The sequence below is a fragment of the Galleria mellonella genome, unplaced genomic scaffold (assembly GCF_026898425.1).
Source record: "Galleria mellonella isolate WM207_F2 unplaced genomic scaffold, CSIRO_AGI_GalMel_v1 utg146, whole genome shotgun sequence".
Lineage (NCBI taxonomy): Eukaryota > Metazoa > Arthropoda > Insecta > Lepidoptera > Pyralidae > Galleria > Galleria mellonella.
In genome coordinates this window covers 1,460,168-1,479,038 of record NW_026441999.1, presented here as the reverse complement: position 1 = coordinate 1,479,038, position 18,871 = coordinate 1,460,168, and the positions used below count along the sequence as shown (strand labels likewise).

Here is an 18,871-nt window from a genome sequence, read left to right as displayed (position 1 = left end):
ATCAGTTACCTCATCGTGACAAATTCGACATTAACCACGATAGTTTTCTTGTGGAATCGCATGGAAGCCGACGTGATAGTTAAAAATTTATTTATTTATTCATTAAAAATTATTACAACATTATGACAGCAAAAGCCAAATCAATGTTATAAACCAAGTGTGCTAACATATTAAATTATAATAAAGGTATTTAACTCGACTCCAGATACGTCTGAGCCGCTTCTAATATCTTTGGCAGGCTACTACTAAATATATTAACGATATTTATAATATTATTAAATAAAATAATATAATTGATATGCAAAAATTGTCGGTCAGATTCGAACCTACGACCTTTGAGTTCTATAAGCCGCTAGATAGTGACGATCTCATCAATTTTACAAAAACAACTGAATATTGTTAAATTATTTCATGCAAAACTTTTAATACGACGAAAGTGTAAAGTTGGAGCAATATTTAAGATTACTTTTTAAACTCTTCTTTATTTATTTTTTATTACAATAGTTTTCGGGATACAAATTGTAATGTGAAAAGAACTGGTCGAAGTTCATCTCTACATAGGTTTTGTTTGTTTGTAACAATATTGTATTAATAGAAAAATAAAATACTTATATTGCACAATACAAAAAAATTACGACGAACTTATCCTTGAAAGGTGATTTCAACTTAAATACATATTTACTTCAAAGATCCGACTCTTAGTTAATTCTTATTTTTAATATATGTATATATACATAGTAGAACTCAAATTAGAATGTATAATCCTGAACTATTTAAAAATTTTGTTTACTAGCAAAAAAATTTCAAAATGATTCGAACCAATAACACGTAATGTTTAACGTCATACTAACCATATAGATTCAAAAAACTATATTTTTAACACTTACTCAAATAATTATTTTAAACCAAAATAAACTCTCCATATTAATAAAAAAAAAAACTTACGTATAAAAAAATAAGTCACAATTTTTTCACACTGCACTTTAAAATTAACTTTTTGAATTTCGAATCGAAATATTTCATTCGCGTTCGACTTTTGAATTGGGCAACGTCACTATTTGTACTCGATAGCGAGTCGATATTGTGATAAAATACCGATATATCGAAACGGTCGCGAGATACGGGCGCGCGACTCGGGACGGCGCGTCGTACTGAAAGCTGAAAGCTGAAACGTAACAGGGGTGTTTGTTTGGTAAACGATTAGAGATTTGTAAGGGCGCATTTCGTTACGCTTTTATATAGTATAGTGCGTTGGATACGTTGATGAATTGATAATTCGCGTGAGTCACGCGTATTCGAGATAAGTTTTAAATAAAAATAAATGACATTTGATAAATAACATGAATGCATACTACAATATATATTTCTCGATACAACATCAACGCTTTCACTAACAAGGCTTGGATTCTTATACATTAGTTTCAAATTTTAAAAAGAAAAAACTGACAATACCTAAATATTATTATTTTTTTCTTTTTTCGTTATTAAGTACGACCCACAGATTCGCAGAGTTGTAATTTATAAAAAAAAAAGCATTAAGTTATCTACTTACACAAAAGTTTAATTACGTCCTCGGCGGTGTTTCGGTTTGAAGGGTGGGATATGGCGTGAATTTACTGCGTACGGAGGAATAACACCTGAGTCCTCAGGAATGGCAACGCATGGGGGGTATCACGGGCGAAACAGTATACTCTGTTATGTCCATGGTACTGCTCATGTCTATAGGCGACGGTTACCACTTTCCATCAGGTGGGCCGTCAGCTTGTTTGCCATTCAAAGGTTGCATAAAAAAAAACATTAAACCATCAATAATGTATAGATAAATAAATAAATGTCTAAATAATAAATAATTTTCTTCAAGAGATTACAGTATGGGGCTCTTCAAAAATGACAATTGATAATGAAACGGCGCCCCGTGTAGGTGCAAACTGAAAATCAGCTCTGAACGCGCATCAGTACAGCAAAAGCTGAGTTTGTACCTATTGCCAGGCATACGATTACTGCACAATTTATTTATTTATTTATTAATCTATGTACATTACATATGTACATTATTATTTCTGTATCATATTTGTAAAAAATGGCAATAAATTTATTATTATTAAATAAGGGATAGAGGTTCCTTCGGGGTCAGCACCGCGCGCGTAATGCAGGTATTCATAAGCTACGGTAACCGCTTACCATCAGGTGGGCCGTATGCTATATATATATATATATATATATATATATATATATATATGATTGTATAATCATAATGAAACCAACAACCAACACCAACTTCTTTACTTAAAGTTTAGTCTAAATTTAATATTGAAATTATTTTTATATGAAAAGCAAACAATCTGACAAATTTGTCAGAAAAAAAAGCATAATCTGACAAAAAAAAAACACAGCTTAAAAAAGTATTCAATGAAAACTGAACTATAAAATATGCAATATAACGCAACATATATATAATTCAATAACACTGTAGGTATGTATCCCACTACAACTAATGGTTCCGGCCGCTGAAATACAATTGAAAGCTATTTATAGTCGGCCATCGAGGTGCGTGTTGACCACGCGCGCTCATGTAATACATACAAGCGATCCGCCCCGGCATCGCACGGGTAAATAGATCATACGTTATAAAATAGACTGACAATGTAAAACAGATAAAACATAACAAAATCAAATGAAAAATCATAACCTCTTTATCGTTGAATATGGGTGAATATAATGATTTTTTTAATGCATGATAATGGAATGGCAACCCCGCCTGCGCTAACGGTATACGCTAGCGGGGCACCAGCGAGGGGTGATAGGTGACGATGAAAGCAGGTCAGTTAGCCCATCGTGATGAATTGCACTAGAATTAACCATGATAGTTTCCAAGGAGAACAGCGAGAAGCTCGACCTGGTTGAGTATATTGCTAGCAATGGGGTAGTTAAACCCCATTACTAACAATCTCTTTCCCCCCGAATATAATGATTTTTTTTTTTGATGGGTGAAAATGGTATGGTAACCCCGCCTGCGCTAACGGGATACACTGGTGGAGCACAAGTGAAGGATGATCGATGAGAATGAAAACAAGCCAGCTAGTCCATCATGATGAATTCATCAGGAATTAACCATGATAGCTTCCAATGGGGAACCGCGAGGAGGTCGACCTGGTTGGGTATATTGCTAGCAATCGAATTCTCAGTCTCCATTACGAACAATCCCTTTCCCCCCGGATATAATGATATTAGGTAAAGAGAAACATTAGGTGTCATGTCGTACAGGGAAGGTCAAAGATATGGGCTGGAATAGAGCTAGCTGGCTAGCTGGCAGGCTGGGAAAGAATGCATGAATTATTTGTACCGACAAATCGAAACTCTTAAATGAAAAGAGAGAATTATATTAAATACGAAAAGTTGTGATCAGAATGTACCACTCACCAGAAGGAGACTGTACAAAGTCGTTTGCTTGGCCACCTCTGTCCCATTCATGTTTCAACCGTGAAACAGTTGTGTTTGCATGGCTGTGTTTCGATTTGAAGAGTGGGATATGACAGTGAATTTACAAGGTATAGAGGAATAATATCTGAGTCCTCAGGAATGGCAACGCATGGGGGTATCATGGGCGAAGCAGTGTACACTGTTATGTCCATGATACTGTTTATATTTATAGGCGACGGTTACCACTGTCCATCAGGTGGGCCGTCAGCTTGTTTGCCATTCTAAGTTGTATAAAAAAATCCTAAAGACAGGGCAATACCGCATTTCTCTATCAAAAACGTTTAGTAACTATTTCAGAAATAAAATCCAACAGAGTAATAGAACACTTACCTTTTTATAAAAACTGAAATCTTCAAATCTATTACACTGTTTTGTCCCTCTCTCTCAAATTGGGAATTAAGTGTAAAAGAAAGAGACAAAACAGTTTAATAGTTAAAATAGGTCTATTAGAAGGTTTGTCATTTAATAAGGAGGTTATTGGACAAACAAAACGTGATGACGACTCGTAACCGCTAACATATATCTATCTTTTTTATATTGCAAATAAATGAAAGAGAAGTGTTGAATAAGTTGTAAGATAAAAACCATTTTATAATTATATCGCAAAATCAATAATATTAACAAATATACAAACGTTCTCGTGTTAAAATCTTGTTTAAAATAATCAAAACCTTGTTTTTTTTTTTTTTAGAATAGCAAACTATCTGACGGTCAACATGCCGTAAAATAGAAAAACTTTAACATTGGAATGGTTAAAGAAAGCTGTATAATATAGAATGCTACCGCTGACTTTTTTCTAGTCCTAAGAAGAGAAACGATTGCATCATACATTTTTTAATAGTTGTATTTCAGTATTTTAATCAAACGCTCTTAGTTGACTTGATTTCTTTTAACATGTTAATTTGAACTTTGAACAATTAACGTCATATTTCAACTAATTAATACAGAACAATATTAAATTATACATGTAAATATTCCTCTTGAATCAGTCTATTTATTGATGAAAACTGCATTATAATCAGTTACATAGTTTTATGGATCTAAGCGTACAGACGGCGGGGAGCAACTTTGTGTATACTTTGTAATAATAATTATTAAATAGTGCCTTATAACTACACGTACCTTGCGCGGTGGCCGGAGTCAGCGTCTGGTCCCAGTACGGTTCATCTTCCATCTTGCGAAAGCTCCGCTCCACTGTGAAACAAATCCACATATTAAATATCTAAAATTATAGGGGGGAAAGGGATTGTTAGTAATGGAGACTGAGAATTCCATTGCTAGCAATATACCCAACCAGGTCGACCTCCTCGCGGTTCTCCCTGGAAACTATCATGGTTAATTCCTGATGAATTCATCATGATGGGCTAACTGGCCTGTTTTCATTCTCATCTATCACCCTTCACTGGTGCTCCGCCAGCGTATCCCGTTAGCGCAGGCGGGGTTACCATACCATTTTCACCCATCAAAAAAAAAATATCTAAAATTTAACACAAAATAACCGACTAATTGCGGCAAAACCACAATAATTTTGTTTCTAAACTACTGAACTCTTCTCTTTGTGCGTGTAAATGTTTGTAAATATGAATATGAATGAATGTTTGTGAATCTGCGTGCGTGCGTGCGTGCGTGTGCTTGTGCGTGCTTACTTGCGTGCGTGCGTGCGTTTTCGTGTGCATCTAACGTATATGTGCGGCTACGTGCGTGTGTGTACATATATATATTGACTATAGTTAAGTGTGTGGACATAATATATATATATAACACATACTCCTATACGTGTTTAAATAATAATGGTACAGACAGACTTACTGTTGATAAAATGCGCGTTTGCTGACGCCTTCCGAAATTTCTTGTCGCCTGAATCTTGATCTGCAGAAATGATTAATAACATGAATTGCTTGTATTTAACAAACCATCTATCCTGCGTCTATGGATGGCACATAAACAAAGATAGATCATTCTGTAATGGGACCAGAGACTGATCTCCCTTGTAGAAGAGGATCTTAGTAATGGAGTCAAGTTACTTTTATCAGAAACATCAGGTCGACATCCTTTAAAAATCATCATGCTTAACTTTTGTGATTAGCCACAATAAACCAACTAACCTGCTTCCTAGACAGGTGGTAATCGAATCTACTGCTAGAACCGCTATCACCAGTGAGTCCATGAGACGGAACGAGGTAACTACGTCCGCTGTCTTGTTCCTATTCATGCATGAGACAACTTCGTTCTCATCTATCATCTCTCAATCATCTTATCCCATCATCATGGTGGAAAAAGATTCTTAGTTCATAGTCTGACAGTCATAATGGTCAATCTTTGTTGAATTCGTCACGTTGGGCTAACTGACCTGGCTTCATCCTCACCTATCATCCCCTCACTGGTGCCCCGCTAGTGTATACCGATAGCGGGGGCGAGGTTACCATTCCATTTTATTGTCCTGTGTGTGTGCGTGTGCGTGTGTGTGTGTAAGTACGTAGGAGAGTGGCAGCGGTACTGACTGCTGGGCTGGTGCTGGTTGTTGGGGTGTATGCGCTCCATGAAGCGCGAGATGCGGTTGTTGTGGTGCTCGCCGTCGAGGCAGCAGCCCTCCTCCACCGACTTGGCGCACGCGCGGTGCACGCGCAGCTCGCAGTCTGCCCGGGACGATACAAACAATTAATCATGGGGGGAAAGGGATTGTTAGTAATGGAGACTAATGGCTCCTTTGCTAGCAAGCCTTGTCAGGTCGACCTCCACGCGGTTCCCCCTGAAAACCATCGTGATTAATACTTGTTGTATTAGTCACGATGGACTAACTGACCTGCTTTCATGCTCATCTAACACCCCTCACTAGTGCCCTACCAGTGTATACCGATAGCGCAAGCGAGGTTACCATTCCATTATCATCCAATAAAAAAAAAAAAAACAATTAATCATCGAAATCATATTGCATTATATAGATAGGTCTCCTAACAAATGATTAGCCAAAAACAGGTTTTTCTTTTTATGCAACTTAGAATGGCAAACAAGCTGACGGCCCACCTGATGGAAAGTGGTAACAACATGATTTGAAAAATCACTAAAATTTAGCCTTTTTTAAATCCCTTAATTTTTTCCGCTAGTATATTTGAAGGAATTGTCGCACAATACTTATTATTGGTTACATACACGTGCACACGTAAGCCTGCGGCGCCAGGCCCCAGATGACGTTGTCGCAGTGGTGGCAGTGCGCGACCGACGTCAGCGCTTGCAGCTGCAAGTGGTGACCGCGGACCACGAACTGTAACAAAGTGTTTTATTGTTAAAAGTTTTACAGATAGATAGATAGATACTCTTTATTGTTTCCTCTAAAAGATTACAATAGTAAACTTATTCTAGATATAAATAATTACAAGAAATAATCACAGTGAGAAAACAATGGGCGGCCTTATCGCTAAGAGCGATCTCTTCCAGGCAACCTTTGAATGGAGAGGAGTAATTATAAACAATTTGGTGGGAGGCACGATGCGCGCGCGCCCGCACGCACGCACGCACGCACGCACGTACGCACGCACGCATGCACGCACATTATTATAAGCACACATTATCTCACATAATTGTAAATACACAATGCCTGTACATGGGAGAAATTTAAGATTAAAATATAAGAAAGGTTCTAATAAACGTAGTACAAGTCAAATAATATATAATCAATAAACAGTACCTCCCCCCCCCCACTAAAACGATCTTATCTATGAATCGATAATTTATTTTTCAAAACATAAGTACATATAAATATTGTTACATTTATAGAACGCCATGTTTTACAATAATTGAGTCTACAAATTATTACATAACTAATTATATATTATATTAACTTATTAATGAATTAAATCATGAATGGGATCATGAATGGGACTGATTATTAATTTTTTTTTGTGATACTGTAAAATGTATTAGTTTTATGAGTATTGTAATTAAATAGGTATACATAGTTATTAAATAAAAACAGTATATAAATAAAAAAAACAGTTATTATAAGAAAAAACTACTTGCAATTGTAATTTTAAAATATTACAAAGGTGTTCAAATTGTAAAAATATTTATTTATGAAAATTCTGCGCAATTTGAATTTACTGATTTAGATTGGCTGAGCAGCAACGTCCCTCTTTAAAAGATCTCTAAAAGCCTACGGTTACCAACCAGCCTGTCAAGCGTGACAACAACTAGCAAAACTCTCCTTATAGGGAAAGGCTTATATTCAACAGTTTTTCTTTAATGGGTGTTAACACTAATACATGCCTAGACAATCGCGGACCGGCATAAACGTAGTGGGTGGGCCGTGTAAATTATTACAACGGAACGGTCACCATACTACCCAGCAAATTGTATATTAATTGCTCGGTGGAGACGCCCTCTGTGTGACACTACACTTGACTACTACAAAACTGTCTTATTGTTACGTTGTAAACCTTATGATAATATATATATATATATATATATATATATATATATATATATATATATATATATATATATATATATATATATATATATATATATATATATATATATATATATATATAAAGTAAAACTAAAACTGTTAAATATATTAAGGACTATTACTGCACCAACCGGAGTATTTATTAATATTGTATCAAACAATGGGTGATAATGGTATGGCAAGCTCGCCCTATCGGTATACGCTGGCGAGACACCAGGGAGGGATAATAGGTGACGATGCATTCCACTAGAACTAACCACGATAGTTTCCAGGGGTAACCGCGTGGAGGTCGACATGATAGGGTGTACTGCTAGCAATGGGTCAGACCCCATTACTAACAATTCCATTCCCCCTATGTACACCAGTTGATAGTTAACGAATAAAATATGACGATGACACCTTTAAGTATAGAGTCTGTCTGTGAGTTAGTTACTTCATAACTCACCGGGTTGAGATGCTGCTTGGTCAACTGCTTCACCTTCTGCTTGTAGACTTTATCTCGCTGGAGAAAGGAGGGTCTGGAGCCGCCCACCGCCGCTGCTACAGCCGTAGCACTGTGAATGAAACACGTCAAGTTCATGCTTGGATCTAATAAGTAAATAACGAATCTATGATGAGTCTATAGAACTTTTCAATAATCCATACTAATATTATAGAAAGGAAAGATTTGAATTTGGTATGTTTGTTTGTAATGGATTAACTCAAAAAGTACCCAACTGATTTTAAAAATTCTTTCAGCTGTAGAAAACTACATTATCAGCGAGTAATATAGGCTACATATTACTATTTTCAAAAAAAATTAGAGATCCCTATGAAAATTACAATAACCTAATTCAAAATATAAAAAATTGTCCTATTAAAACTAATACAAAATATTAATTTATCTGCCTATCTATCTACCCGTGCGACGCCAGGGCGGATAGCTAGTCAAGAATAAAATAATAACACCCGAACACTATTCCTTTTATGAAAAATAAAACCACACAACATTTACAACAAATATTTGACACAAATACTTTTTGCTCCGTAAAAACAGCAACTTCAATTGGATTTTTTTTTTTTACAACACAGGCGGCAAACGAGCATGCGGCTCACTTGATGGTTAGTGACTACCGCCGCCCGTGATCACCCACAACACCAGCGGCATTGCAGGTGTGCTGCCGGCCACTTTTTATAATACTTTGGCAAATACCTTATTTTTCAAAGTATAATAAATAATTTAAAAGTTATATCAGAATAGATGAACGAACATACATACATACCTACATGTCTGATATAAATACATGACACATGATATATGTTGATGGGTATGTTATATAAATACCGGTCAAAATCATAACCCTACTTTTTGCTTGACCGTAATCGGGTAACAAAACAGACCGACCAACAACTAGATGTTTCGTAGACACAACGCATATTGAAAATAGATGCAATTTTTTTCTCCGCAATGAAAAATGGCAGCTTCAATTATGACATAATCCTCATATTGATTATATCAACACTAAAGACATGAAGAAACCAGAGGGAGACTTTGTACAAAAGTCGATTGCTTGAGTACCTCTGTCCCATTCGTGTTTCAACCGTGAAGCAGTTGTGTTTGCATGGCTGTGTTTCGGTTTAAAGGGATATGGCAGTGAATTTACAGGGTACAAAGGAATAATATCTGACTCCTCAGGAATGACAACGCATGGGGGGTATCATGGGCGAAGCAGTGTACTCTGTTATGTCCATGGTGCTGTTTATATCTATAGGCGACGGTTACCACTGCCCATCAAGTGGGCCGTCAGCTTGTTTGCCATTCTAAGTTGTATAAAAAAAAACTTATAAACAGGGTAATACCGCATTTCTCTATCAAAAACGTTTAGTAACAATTTCAGAAATAAAATCCAACAGAGTAATAGAACACTCACCCTTTTATAAAAACGAAAACCTTCAAATCTAACTTTACACTGTTTCGTCCCTTTCTTTCAAATTGGGAATTAAGTGTAAAAGAAAGAGACAAAACAGTTTAATAGTTAAAATAGGTTTATTAGAGGTTTGTCATTTAATAAGGTTATTGGACAAACAAAATGTGATGACAACTCGTAACCGCTAACATATATCTATCTTTTTTGTATTGCAAATAAATGAAAGAGAAGTTATTCCCCATGTTCCCCGTGGTTCCCCCTGAAACCACGATGGTTTCCAGGGGGAACCACGTGGAGGTCGACCTGATAAGAGTATATTGTTAGCAATTGGGCTGTTAGACCCCATTATTAACAATCCCTTCCCGCCTATCCACCCTATTAGGTGGATTACACCCTATTAGGACGAAAGGATCGGGATTGAATAAAGATAGTTAGTAAAAAGTTAACTAACCTAAAAACTAACTAACTTAGATAACCCTATTTCCCTGCTTACGGCGAAATAATCACATGACATAACAGATAAAAAAACGGATGAATTAAGAATATTCTCCTTGCAAACAAAACACGGTGGCAATAAACATTTTCATTCCAACTCACTTGGCCTGCTTGACCTTAGCCAGCTTCACTTTGGGCTTCTTTTTGCTCCTCGGCGACTGCCACCACTTCAGCCGCACTTCTCTCGCCTCCTCTTCCGTTATAACCACTATATTTTCTGTTTTCATTGTCTCAACACTTACTTCTTAACACTTTATAAATAAATTGAGGACACTGCGCGTGATTTCTTATAAAACTACTAGCTGACTCAGCAAACGTTGTTTTACCATATACATTATTTCTAGAACTATACATGAAAATTTCTCGTACTACAATTATTATATTTGATTGCCATCTTGCAAGCCTATTGAGGCATATAAAAATCGCGATTAAAGAACAGGGGTTGATCGTAAAAGCATGAAAATTTGAATTTGTATGTATTTTTCAATGCTAAATCATAATATAATAAAAACAAAAAATTTAGTCAAAAAAATAAAAAAAATATATTTAGAGGTAGGTCACGCTTATCATTGAGGGGTATGAAAAATAGATGTTGGCCGATTCTCAGACCTACCCAATACGCACACAAAATTTCATAAAAATCGGTGAAGCCGTTTCGGAGGAGTTTGGTAACAAACACCGCGACACGAGAATTTTATATATTAGATTGGATGTTAATTTATTTATTTATTTCTTATTGTATTTCATAATGCGGTTGGTAAATACTGAAACAGGCTCTATGGACCTTGTTAAAAACAAAAAGTATAGGACAATATTTTCATTAGACTTCAAAAAGAAAAAGGTTTTCAATTCGCTTGTAGTTTTTGAATGTTTTTTACCTCATAACTCCGTCAGTTGTAAACCGATTTGGTATTTTTTTTTATTATTATTTGAAAGGATATACTTAAAGATTGGTCCAAATTTAATAATACCAAAGTTTGGTCATAATCCAACTTCAATCGTAACAAAACAGGGAAAAGGAATTGTTAGCAATGGAGACTATTGCTAACAATTGCTAGCAATATACCAGGTACTGGTAATATACCAGGTCGACCTCCCGGTAGTTCCCCCTGAAAACCATCGTGCTGAATTTCAAGTGTATTCATCACGACGGGCTAACTGACCTGGTTTTATCATTCCCAACTATTATCCCTCACTGGTGCTACGCCAGCGTATACCGTTAGCGCAGGCGGGGTTACCATTCCATTATCATCCATTAAGAAAAAAATCGTAACAAAACCAATTATTATAAAAATTAAACTTGTGAACCGATTTCGATAAAATTTCTATGGCACCAATCTGTAAGTATATCCTTCCAGATAAAAAAAAAAAAGTTTTTTCAAATCGGTTTTATACAGACAAAGTTATAAGGTAACAAACATAAAAAAAATACAACCTGATTAAGTTCCGCCTTAATTTATTTTTAATTCGTTTGAAAAGTAACCTATATTCTTTCCATGCCAAATACTATGCATATATAAACTTGTATAATTATTTATCAAAATCCATAGCGATCAATTTAGGCGTTAAAGTGCCAATAAACAAACTCACTCACACACTTCACAGATCTTATAAACTATATATATATATTAATGTTTAGTTTGCTCCCACTTATCAGGCTATTTCTCTGCTCAATTCTCTTATTGCTCAGCAGCCAGATATTGACATATTTAATGACAAAATAGATATATTTTTAAAATGTTGTACAAAATTTTTAAGTTTGTAAAATAAACCTATAGCACACTACACGTTTTGGAAGACTAAGTGTGGTAAGTAATTTATAAATAAATAAATAAATAAATAAATACAAACATAACACTAAGTTTTTGGAGAGGTCACTAAAATCCTTTACATAACAGCTACATAAATCCACGTCACTATGTACACTACAATCCAATTCGAACGTTATATAAACTGAATATTTAATTATAACTTTAGTATGTATGTAGTAAACAGCGTTGAACATTTGTACCAACACCAGTACACACTGTCTTTAATTTTCCTCATCGCATTACTCACTCATTTCCTTTTGCCACCATTTTGATAACCAGTATAAATATATTTTATTATTGACATATTTCAAGTGTTTTGACAATGAAATATACTATCAAGTAATTTTCACAGCAAAAATACCTATATGTATTTTTTTTAATGGGCGATAATGACATGGTAACCCCGCTTACGCTATCGGAACCAGCGAGTACTGATAGAGAATGAAAACAGATCAATTGGCCCATAGCGACAAATTCATAAAGAAATAACCCAAATGGTTCCCTGGAGGAACCGCTTGGAGGTCGATCTGACAGGGTATATTACTAACAATCGGGACATGTTATAGACAACAGTGTTGGGCCACTGGTATTTCCCCGTATTGTTCTATTCATGTTAAAAAACAGCTATTGTCCTGTATGTTGTGTGGCCAATTAAACATAATATCCTCGTCATAATGACGTAATTTCAGATATAAATATAGTAAATATACATTGTTTTAACAGACTAAATATAAGGATAGATGTTTTTGTATATTATTATTCTTCACCCATCATCAACGCGCGATCACCAATGCGATAGACCTCATCAAAATGGCTATACAGCAATCTATGATGGAATGCTTTCACTCGGCTGAGAGCAGAAATAGATCGAGACACATTTCGAGGACCTCAAAGAAAAGCCTCGATATTCGAATTCGATTATGTATCCAAATAAAACTAATTAAAATATACAAATTTATTTATTTACTTCATATTGTGCCCATATTAATTTTATGATTTCAGTGAAGCTACCGTTTTTTCTATACCTAGTATCGTTATATATTACAAAAAGTATGAAAGATGTTGCGGGCTGTATTGAGACGACGATGTTTGTGGAAATGTATATTTCCAATGTTTCCGTTGTAACTGACAAAATTAAGAAATAAAAATGATCTTATATACTAAATATAAATATAGGAAATTAATATAAAACTAGTGGGGCGATACATTGACCTAATACGTGCAGTGCTAAATTATTACACATCTTAGTAAACCAAAAATGTTATTGCACTGCACGTATGAACATAGATATGGCTCCACAAAAGATAAACTCAAACATGTATTTATGTATTTTTCTCAAACATGCTTGGAAATGTGAGCATTATTTTGACAATCTTCTTCAAGATAAATCAAAATTGCTGTACTGTCTAGATACATGCGGGCAGCGGCCGGCAAAAGTTGTATGAAAATCCATATCTGTCGTGTTTTGCGGCCAAATAAATTACATCAATCTGTCATAATCATATCTATCCTGTAATTTAAAAATGGAATGACCTTTTACTTCGGAACATGGCTACCAAGGAGGTAACTAATACAAGGTTTTATTTAAATTTCAAACTGACTTGCAAATAGAAAGCTGTTTATTGAACAAAAAAACAAAGGAACATTATGGCGCGTGAAAAATTATTATTCTTCGTTTTTCGTCATTAAACTTAAAAAGTAAAATTGTGTTTTTGATTTCCGCGCATTGTTTGAAAAAAATACTATACACGCCTTGGCCACAACTAGGCATTGATGGACTCACGTACGTGTGCCTCGGCTACGCCTCTGCCCACATTTGCACGTTCGTCCATCAATGCCTCAGTTGCTGGCCGCTGCAGTATTGTACTATGGTTTTTTTTTTCAGAAGCATACCTGCACTGTAGACAGAGGGCGGCGGTGGCGACGGCCGCCAGCAGCGCCGAGTGTGCGTCCGGGCCGGAGGGCTGCGCGGCGGGCGCGGGCGGCGCGGGGACGCCGGCCGCGCCGCCCGCGCCGCCCGCGCCCGCCGCGCCCGCCGCGCCCTGCGCCAGGCTGCTGAGCCGCTGGCACATCAGCCGCTCCACCACCACCGCCTCCTGCACCGCAACCACCACAGTTACTACAATGCACTCTTTCACTGAATTAACGTCAGTAATTACATTACTGCTCATGTTACCACTTTCCATCAGGTGGACCGCCAGCTTGTTTGCCATTCTAAGTTGTATAAAAAAAAATCACTATAATTTCCTAATATACTACGAGAGTTCCATTCTCCTTTTTTCAGTATGAACCCCAACCAACACTCACTTGAATCTTCTCCACACCTCTTCAACATAACCTTCAAGAAAAGAGCATATTCCTATTTTTAAAAGGCCAGCAGCACACCTGCAATGCCTTTGGTGTTGTGGGTGATCATGGGCGACGGTAGTCACTTACCATCAGGTGAGCCACATGCTCGTTTGACCTCTGTGTTATTAAAAAAAATACTTTTCCCCCCACTAACTTCAACGGTCACTCACTTGTGTCTTGTCGACGTCACACTTCTCTATGATGAGGTCGTCGGGCCCGTACAGCGTGCCGAGCCCCACTTGCCGCTTGACTTGGAACTCGGTGAGCTGCTGCGTCATCTCCTCCTTTGCCTTCTGCCGCGCCTTGCGGAACACGTTACGCAGGATCTCGTCTTTGTCGTATTCTGATGATACAAACATAACAGATGTATACTTACGACCCCATCTGAGAGGGGGGAAAGGGATTGTTAGTAATGGAGACTGAGAATCCCATTGCTAGCAATATACCCAACCAGGTCGACCTCCTCGCGGTTCTCCCTGGAAACTATCATGGTTAATTTTTGATGAATTCATCATGATGGGCTAACTGGCCAGTTTTCATTCTCATCTATCACCCTTCACTGGTGCTCCGCCAGCGTATCCCGTTAGCGCAGGCGGGGTTACCATACCATTTTCACCCATAAAAAAAAAAAAACCCCATCTGAGAATTTTAGCAAGTGACATTCCTATGTTATTATGCGTGTATTTTTTTTTTGTTTCGGGTGTTCATTAATTCATGTCTACGGCAAGTTTTTTTTATGCAACTTAGAATGGCAAACAAGCTGACGGCCCACCTGATGGAAAGTGGTAACCGTTTCCTATAAACATGAGCAGTACCATGGACATAACAAATTACGCCCAAAATACCCCCCATGCGTTGCCATTCCTGAGGACTAAGGTGTTATTCTTCTGTACTCTGTTAAATTCACTGTATATTTAAAATAAATTCAAAGTATTTTATAAAAGATTCCTTTTATATTTCGGGGAGATCGACTGTGGGCCTTGGGGTACACATTATTGCAATTTTCATAGGGGTCACAATTTTTTTTTTAATAATATTTAGTCTATATTACTCGCTATTCTGGAGTCTCGAAGTTGAAAGCACAGTTGAAAAGTCCACCGAAATCGGACAGAGGGACACATTTATTGAAGATGGCTCCTAAATTCATCACAGAGGTTAGTCTCATGTCTGTCTTGAGTCCTGACATTTTTTACTGAACTAGGTGTTACTTTGCAGATGCAATACAAATCCAATTCGGAATAACTGCATAACATTTATGGCGAAAGTTTTTAATATTAAATAAAATATTAATCTTGATTCAAATAGACTTATTTATGAACACTTTTATACCGTCATTTTTTTAATTTGATTATCTATCGTTTCTTCCTACCCTAATGGGAGACAGGTGTGATAAGTATATACGTAAGTATATACAGCAAATATATATATATATATATATATATATATATATATATATATATATATATATATATATATATAATCTTTATAAAACTTACCGTTAACTAGAACATGTTCGATTTCGTTGGCCATGTTCTCGTCGACGCCGTTCAGTTGTAACACCTAAAACAAAATATTATATTACAAGTGCGAACTTTATGAGAGTGAACTCGAGTTCTGTCAGAATTAGCTACGAATAAACTACGATGGTTCCTATGACACTGTGTGCTGTTTAACCTAATAAGATATATTGTTAGCAACGGGGAAGCTTTCTATTTAATGGATGATAAAATGGATAAAAAATAAAGTACCCGTAACCGGCGAGCGTATATGAAAAGATTGATAAATGTGGAAGTGAAAGAGGTTTGTTTGAATCGAAGCACTTGGCGTTCCATTGTTTCTGCCTACCCTAATGGGAGACAGGCGTGACAGATATGTATGTATGTATGTATGTATGATAAAATGGAATGGTAACCCTGTCTGCGTTAAAGATACCGAGACGATGATGGGTGAGAATGAAACAGCTCGAATTCCAATGTCCTTTTTTAATCATCAGGGCAAACATACCTTATTTTTTTCGTCGCGTCTAAAACTTGTCCAGAGACCAAAGCCGTAAGTATAAAAGGTATATTAAAGGTTTCTTCAGTGTCGCAACAAGCACGTGACATCCCTAGTGCCGTAGGCGTCCATAGGCTTTTTCTTTATTGGATGATAATGAAATAGTTACCCCGCCTCCGCTAACGGTATACGCTGGCGGGACACCAGTAAAGGATGATAGGTGACGATGAAAAGACAGGTCAGCAGTTAGCCCATTGCGATGAATACGCCCGGAATTCAGCGCGACGGTTTCCAGGGGGATCACGTGAAGGTTGACTTGACAGGGTAAATTGATAGCAATGGAACTTATAATCCTTATTACTAACAATACCTTCCCCTCGAAAGAGTGGGGTAGATAGGTCCGCGAAGAACAGTGAAAAAAATATCAGACCACGTACCGCATTGGGCATGATGAAGGTGGAGTGTATCTCGTAGGCCCAGCGGCGCAGCGTAGCGTTGTTGACGGCGGCGGCCGCGCGGAAGCCGTCCGTTAACACCAGCACTAGCGCCGCGTGGGCGCTCCTGCAAACACACGCCGCCATATTTATTTACTTATTCCATATTGTAGAATTATATCTATGTGTGTTCATAACCAAGTATATTTACAACAAACAATTACAACAACAACAAAAATGTTTATTAATTATTATAGTCGTAGAACCTATACCGTTCCGTCATACTCGTGAACGGGTGCTGCTTGTGGGGACTGGTTTGCTCGTGTTCGATTATTTTCCATTTAATAATATATATAAAACTTAATACTAATAATAGTCACAGTATCCATGCTAATGTAAAATTATCATGTACATTAACAATTTAAAGAGACTAACTGTCGACTTCCTTGCTGATTCTTCTCAACAGATAATAACATAGTTTATAGTGTATGTATTTATGTAATATTTTATTATATATTTTAATATTTTATTTAACTGCATATTTATTTATGTATTAATAGTTGTAGCACTTCAGCTGCCCGCTAACGAAATGCTTTCCCACTGTATCGGGTTGACTGGAAGAGATCTCTGTCAGAGATAAGTCCACCCTTGCTCACAACATTTATAAATACATTATTTTATATGTAACTTACAAGTGCAATAAAGAATATATATATAACATTCCGAAGCCAGCAATAGGATCACACATATGCTACATAGCACCCCAGTCAGTGAACACATCTCGATCATTCTAACGAGGTCGCTGGTACATCACCATCATCATATCAGCCTTTAAATGTTCACAGCTGAACATAAGCCCCTGTCTAGGAGGATTTTGCCACTAGTTGCCAAGCTTAGCAGGCGGATTGACAACAGCAGTTAGGCTTTAAAAAGTCCAAAGAGAGACGCTGCTGCTCACCTCTCGCCCACCCTTAGTCGCCTCTTACGACACCCACAGGAAAGGTAGGGATGGCATATTCTATGTCGGGACCACACAGCCACCTACATATATAATTTTCCAAATATGCTTTAACCCTTTGCACTCGAGGCCTTTTTTGGCTACAATGTAAGCAGAGCCTAGTCCACGAAAGTACTTCCGAGAAAACTATCTTATCACATATTGTAAATAAGGAGATCCAGTTACAAAAGACCATAGCGTCGTAGCAGCGTAGTTCGATTTAAAGTTTTAAAACACTCGGGCGCCGCAGCAGCGCCGCTCGAGTTGCCACTTCGAATTGGCCGGGCGCCGTATCGGCGCCGCTCGAGTGCAAAGGGTTAAACAATAAAACATATAAGATTTGTATATATTGCTTCCAAACAAAATCTACCAACATGTGTCTATTATTATTCCCTTTTTTGTATTATTATTAATTTTCTAACAGACTTTAGTCATTAATATCAAAAAAATTTCAATAGTAAAAAGTGGCACATTCATTTTGGTAAATGCTAGTTTTAAAATATTTTCAAAGCACTTGCCTCCTTTCTCCTAATAACCAGTTGAGCAAAACGGCTGTTCTAGCTTTGGATTCTCGCACGGAGCGAAGATTCGAGAACAGCCCGGAGTATGTGGAAGTATCCTGGAGAAGCAGTTCAGTTTGAACGTAGGGATTATAAGTAGGAACATTTTTCTTTTTGTAGTACAAAATGTACTTGTGTGTTACAAGTACATTTTGTACCACAAAAACACCAACTTCAGTCGTGATAAAACCGATTATTATGATGTCAAAATCAAACTACTAATTCGATTTTGACGTAATGTATATAGGACCAATCTGAAAGTATATTAGACTGATCTTTATATATATGATAAGTTGATCTTTCAGAAAAAATCTAAATCTGTTTACAAATGATGAAATTTTGAAGCAACAGATATAAAAAAACTACAATTGAACTGAA

The 18,871-nt window shown here is 36.8% G+C and overlaps 1 protein-coding gene across 4 annotated transcripts in view; it reads right to left on the bottom strand.

Annotated features, from left to right (window-relative positions):
• Positions 1-18,871, bottom strand: part of LOC113523196 (rho guanine nucleotide exchange factor 11) — a 265,886-nt gene that overhangs the window by 182,623 nt on the left and 64,392 nt on the right. For 2 of the 4 annotated variants that reach the window (XM_052891758.1, XM_052891759.1), the window contains 11 exons: positions 18,452-18,552; positions 16,940-17,063; positions 16,004-16,067; positions 14,678-14,850; positions 14,199-14,254; positions 14,052-14,132; positions 8,391-8,499; positions 6,631-6,742; positions 5,982-6,116; positions 5,290-5,349; positions 4,603-4,674 (listed from right to left, as the gene is read on the bottom strand). In XM_052891758.1, the coding sequence (XP_052747718.1) occupies positions 4,603-4,674; positions 5,290-5,349; positions 5,982-6,116; positions 6,631-6,742; positions 8,391-8,499; positions 14,052-14,132; positions 14,199-14,254; positions 14,678-14,850; positions 16,004-16,067; positions 16,940-17,063; positions 18,452-18,552 (1,087 nt within the window). Of the gene's footprint in view, positions 1-4,602; positions 4,675-5,289; positions 5,350-5,981; positions 6,117-6,630; positions 6,743-8,390; positions 8,500-14,051; positions 14,255-14,677; positions 14,851-16,003; positions 16,068-16,939; positions 17,064-18,451; positions 18,553-18,871 lie in introns of all 4 variants that reach the window. The other 2 variants (XM_052891756.1, XM_052891757.1) reach the window with 1 other exon arrangement.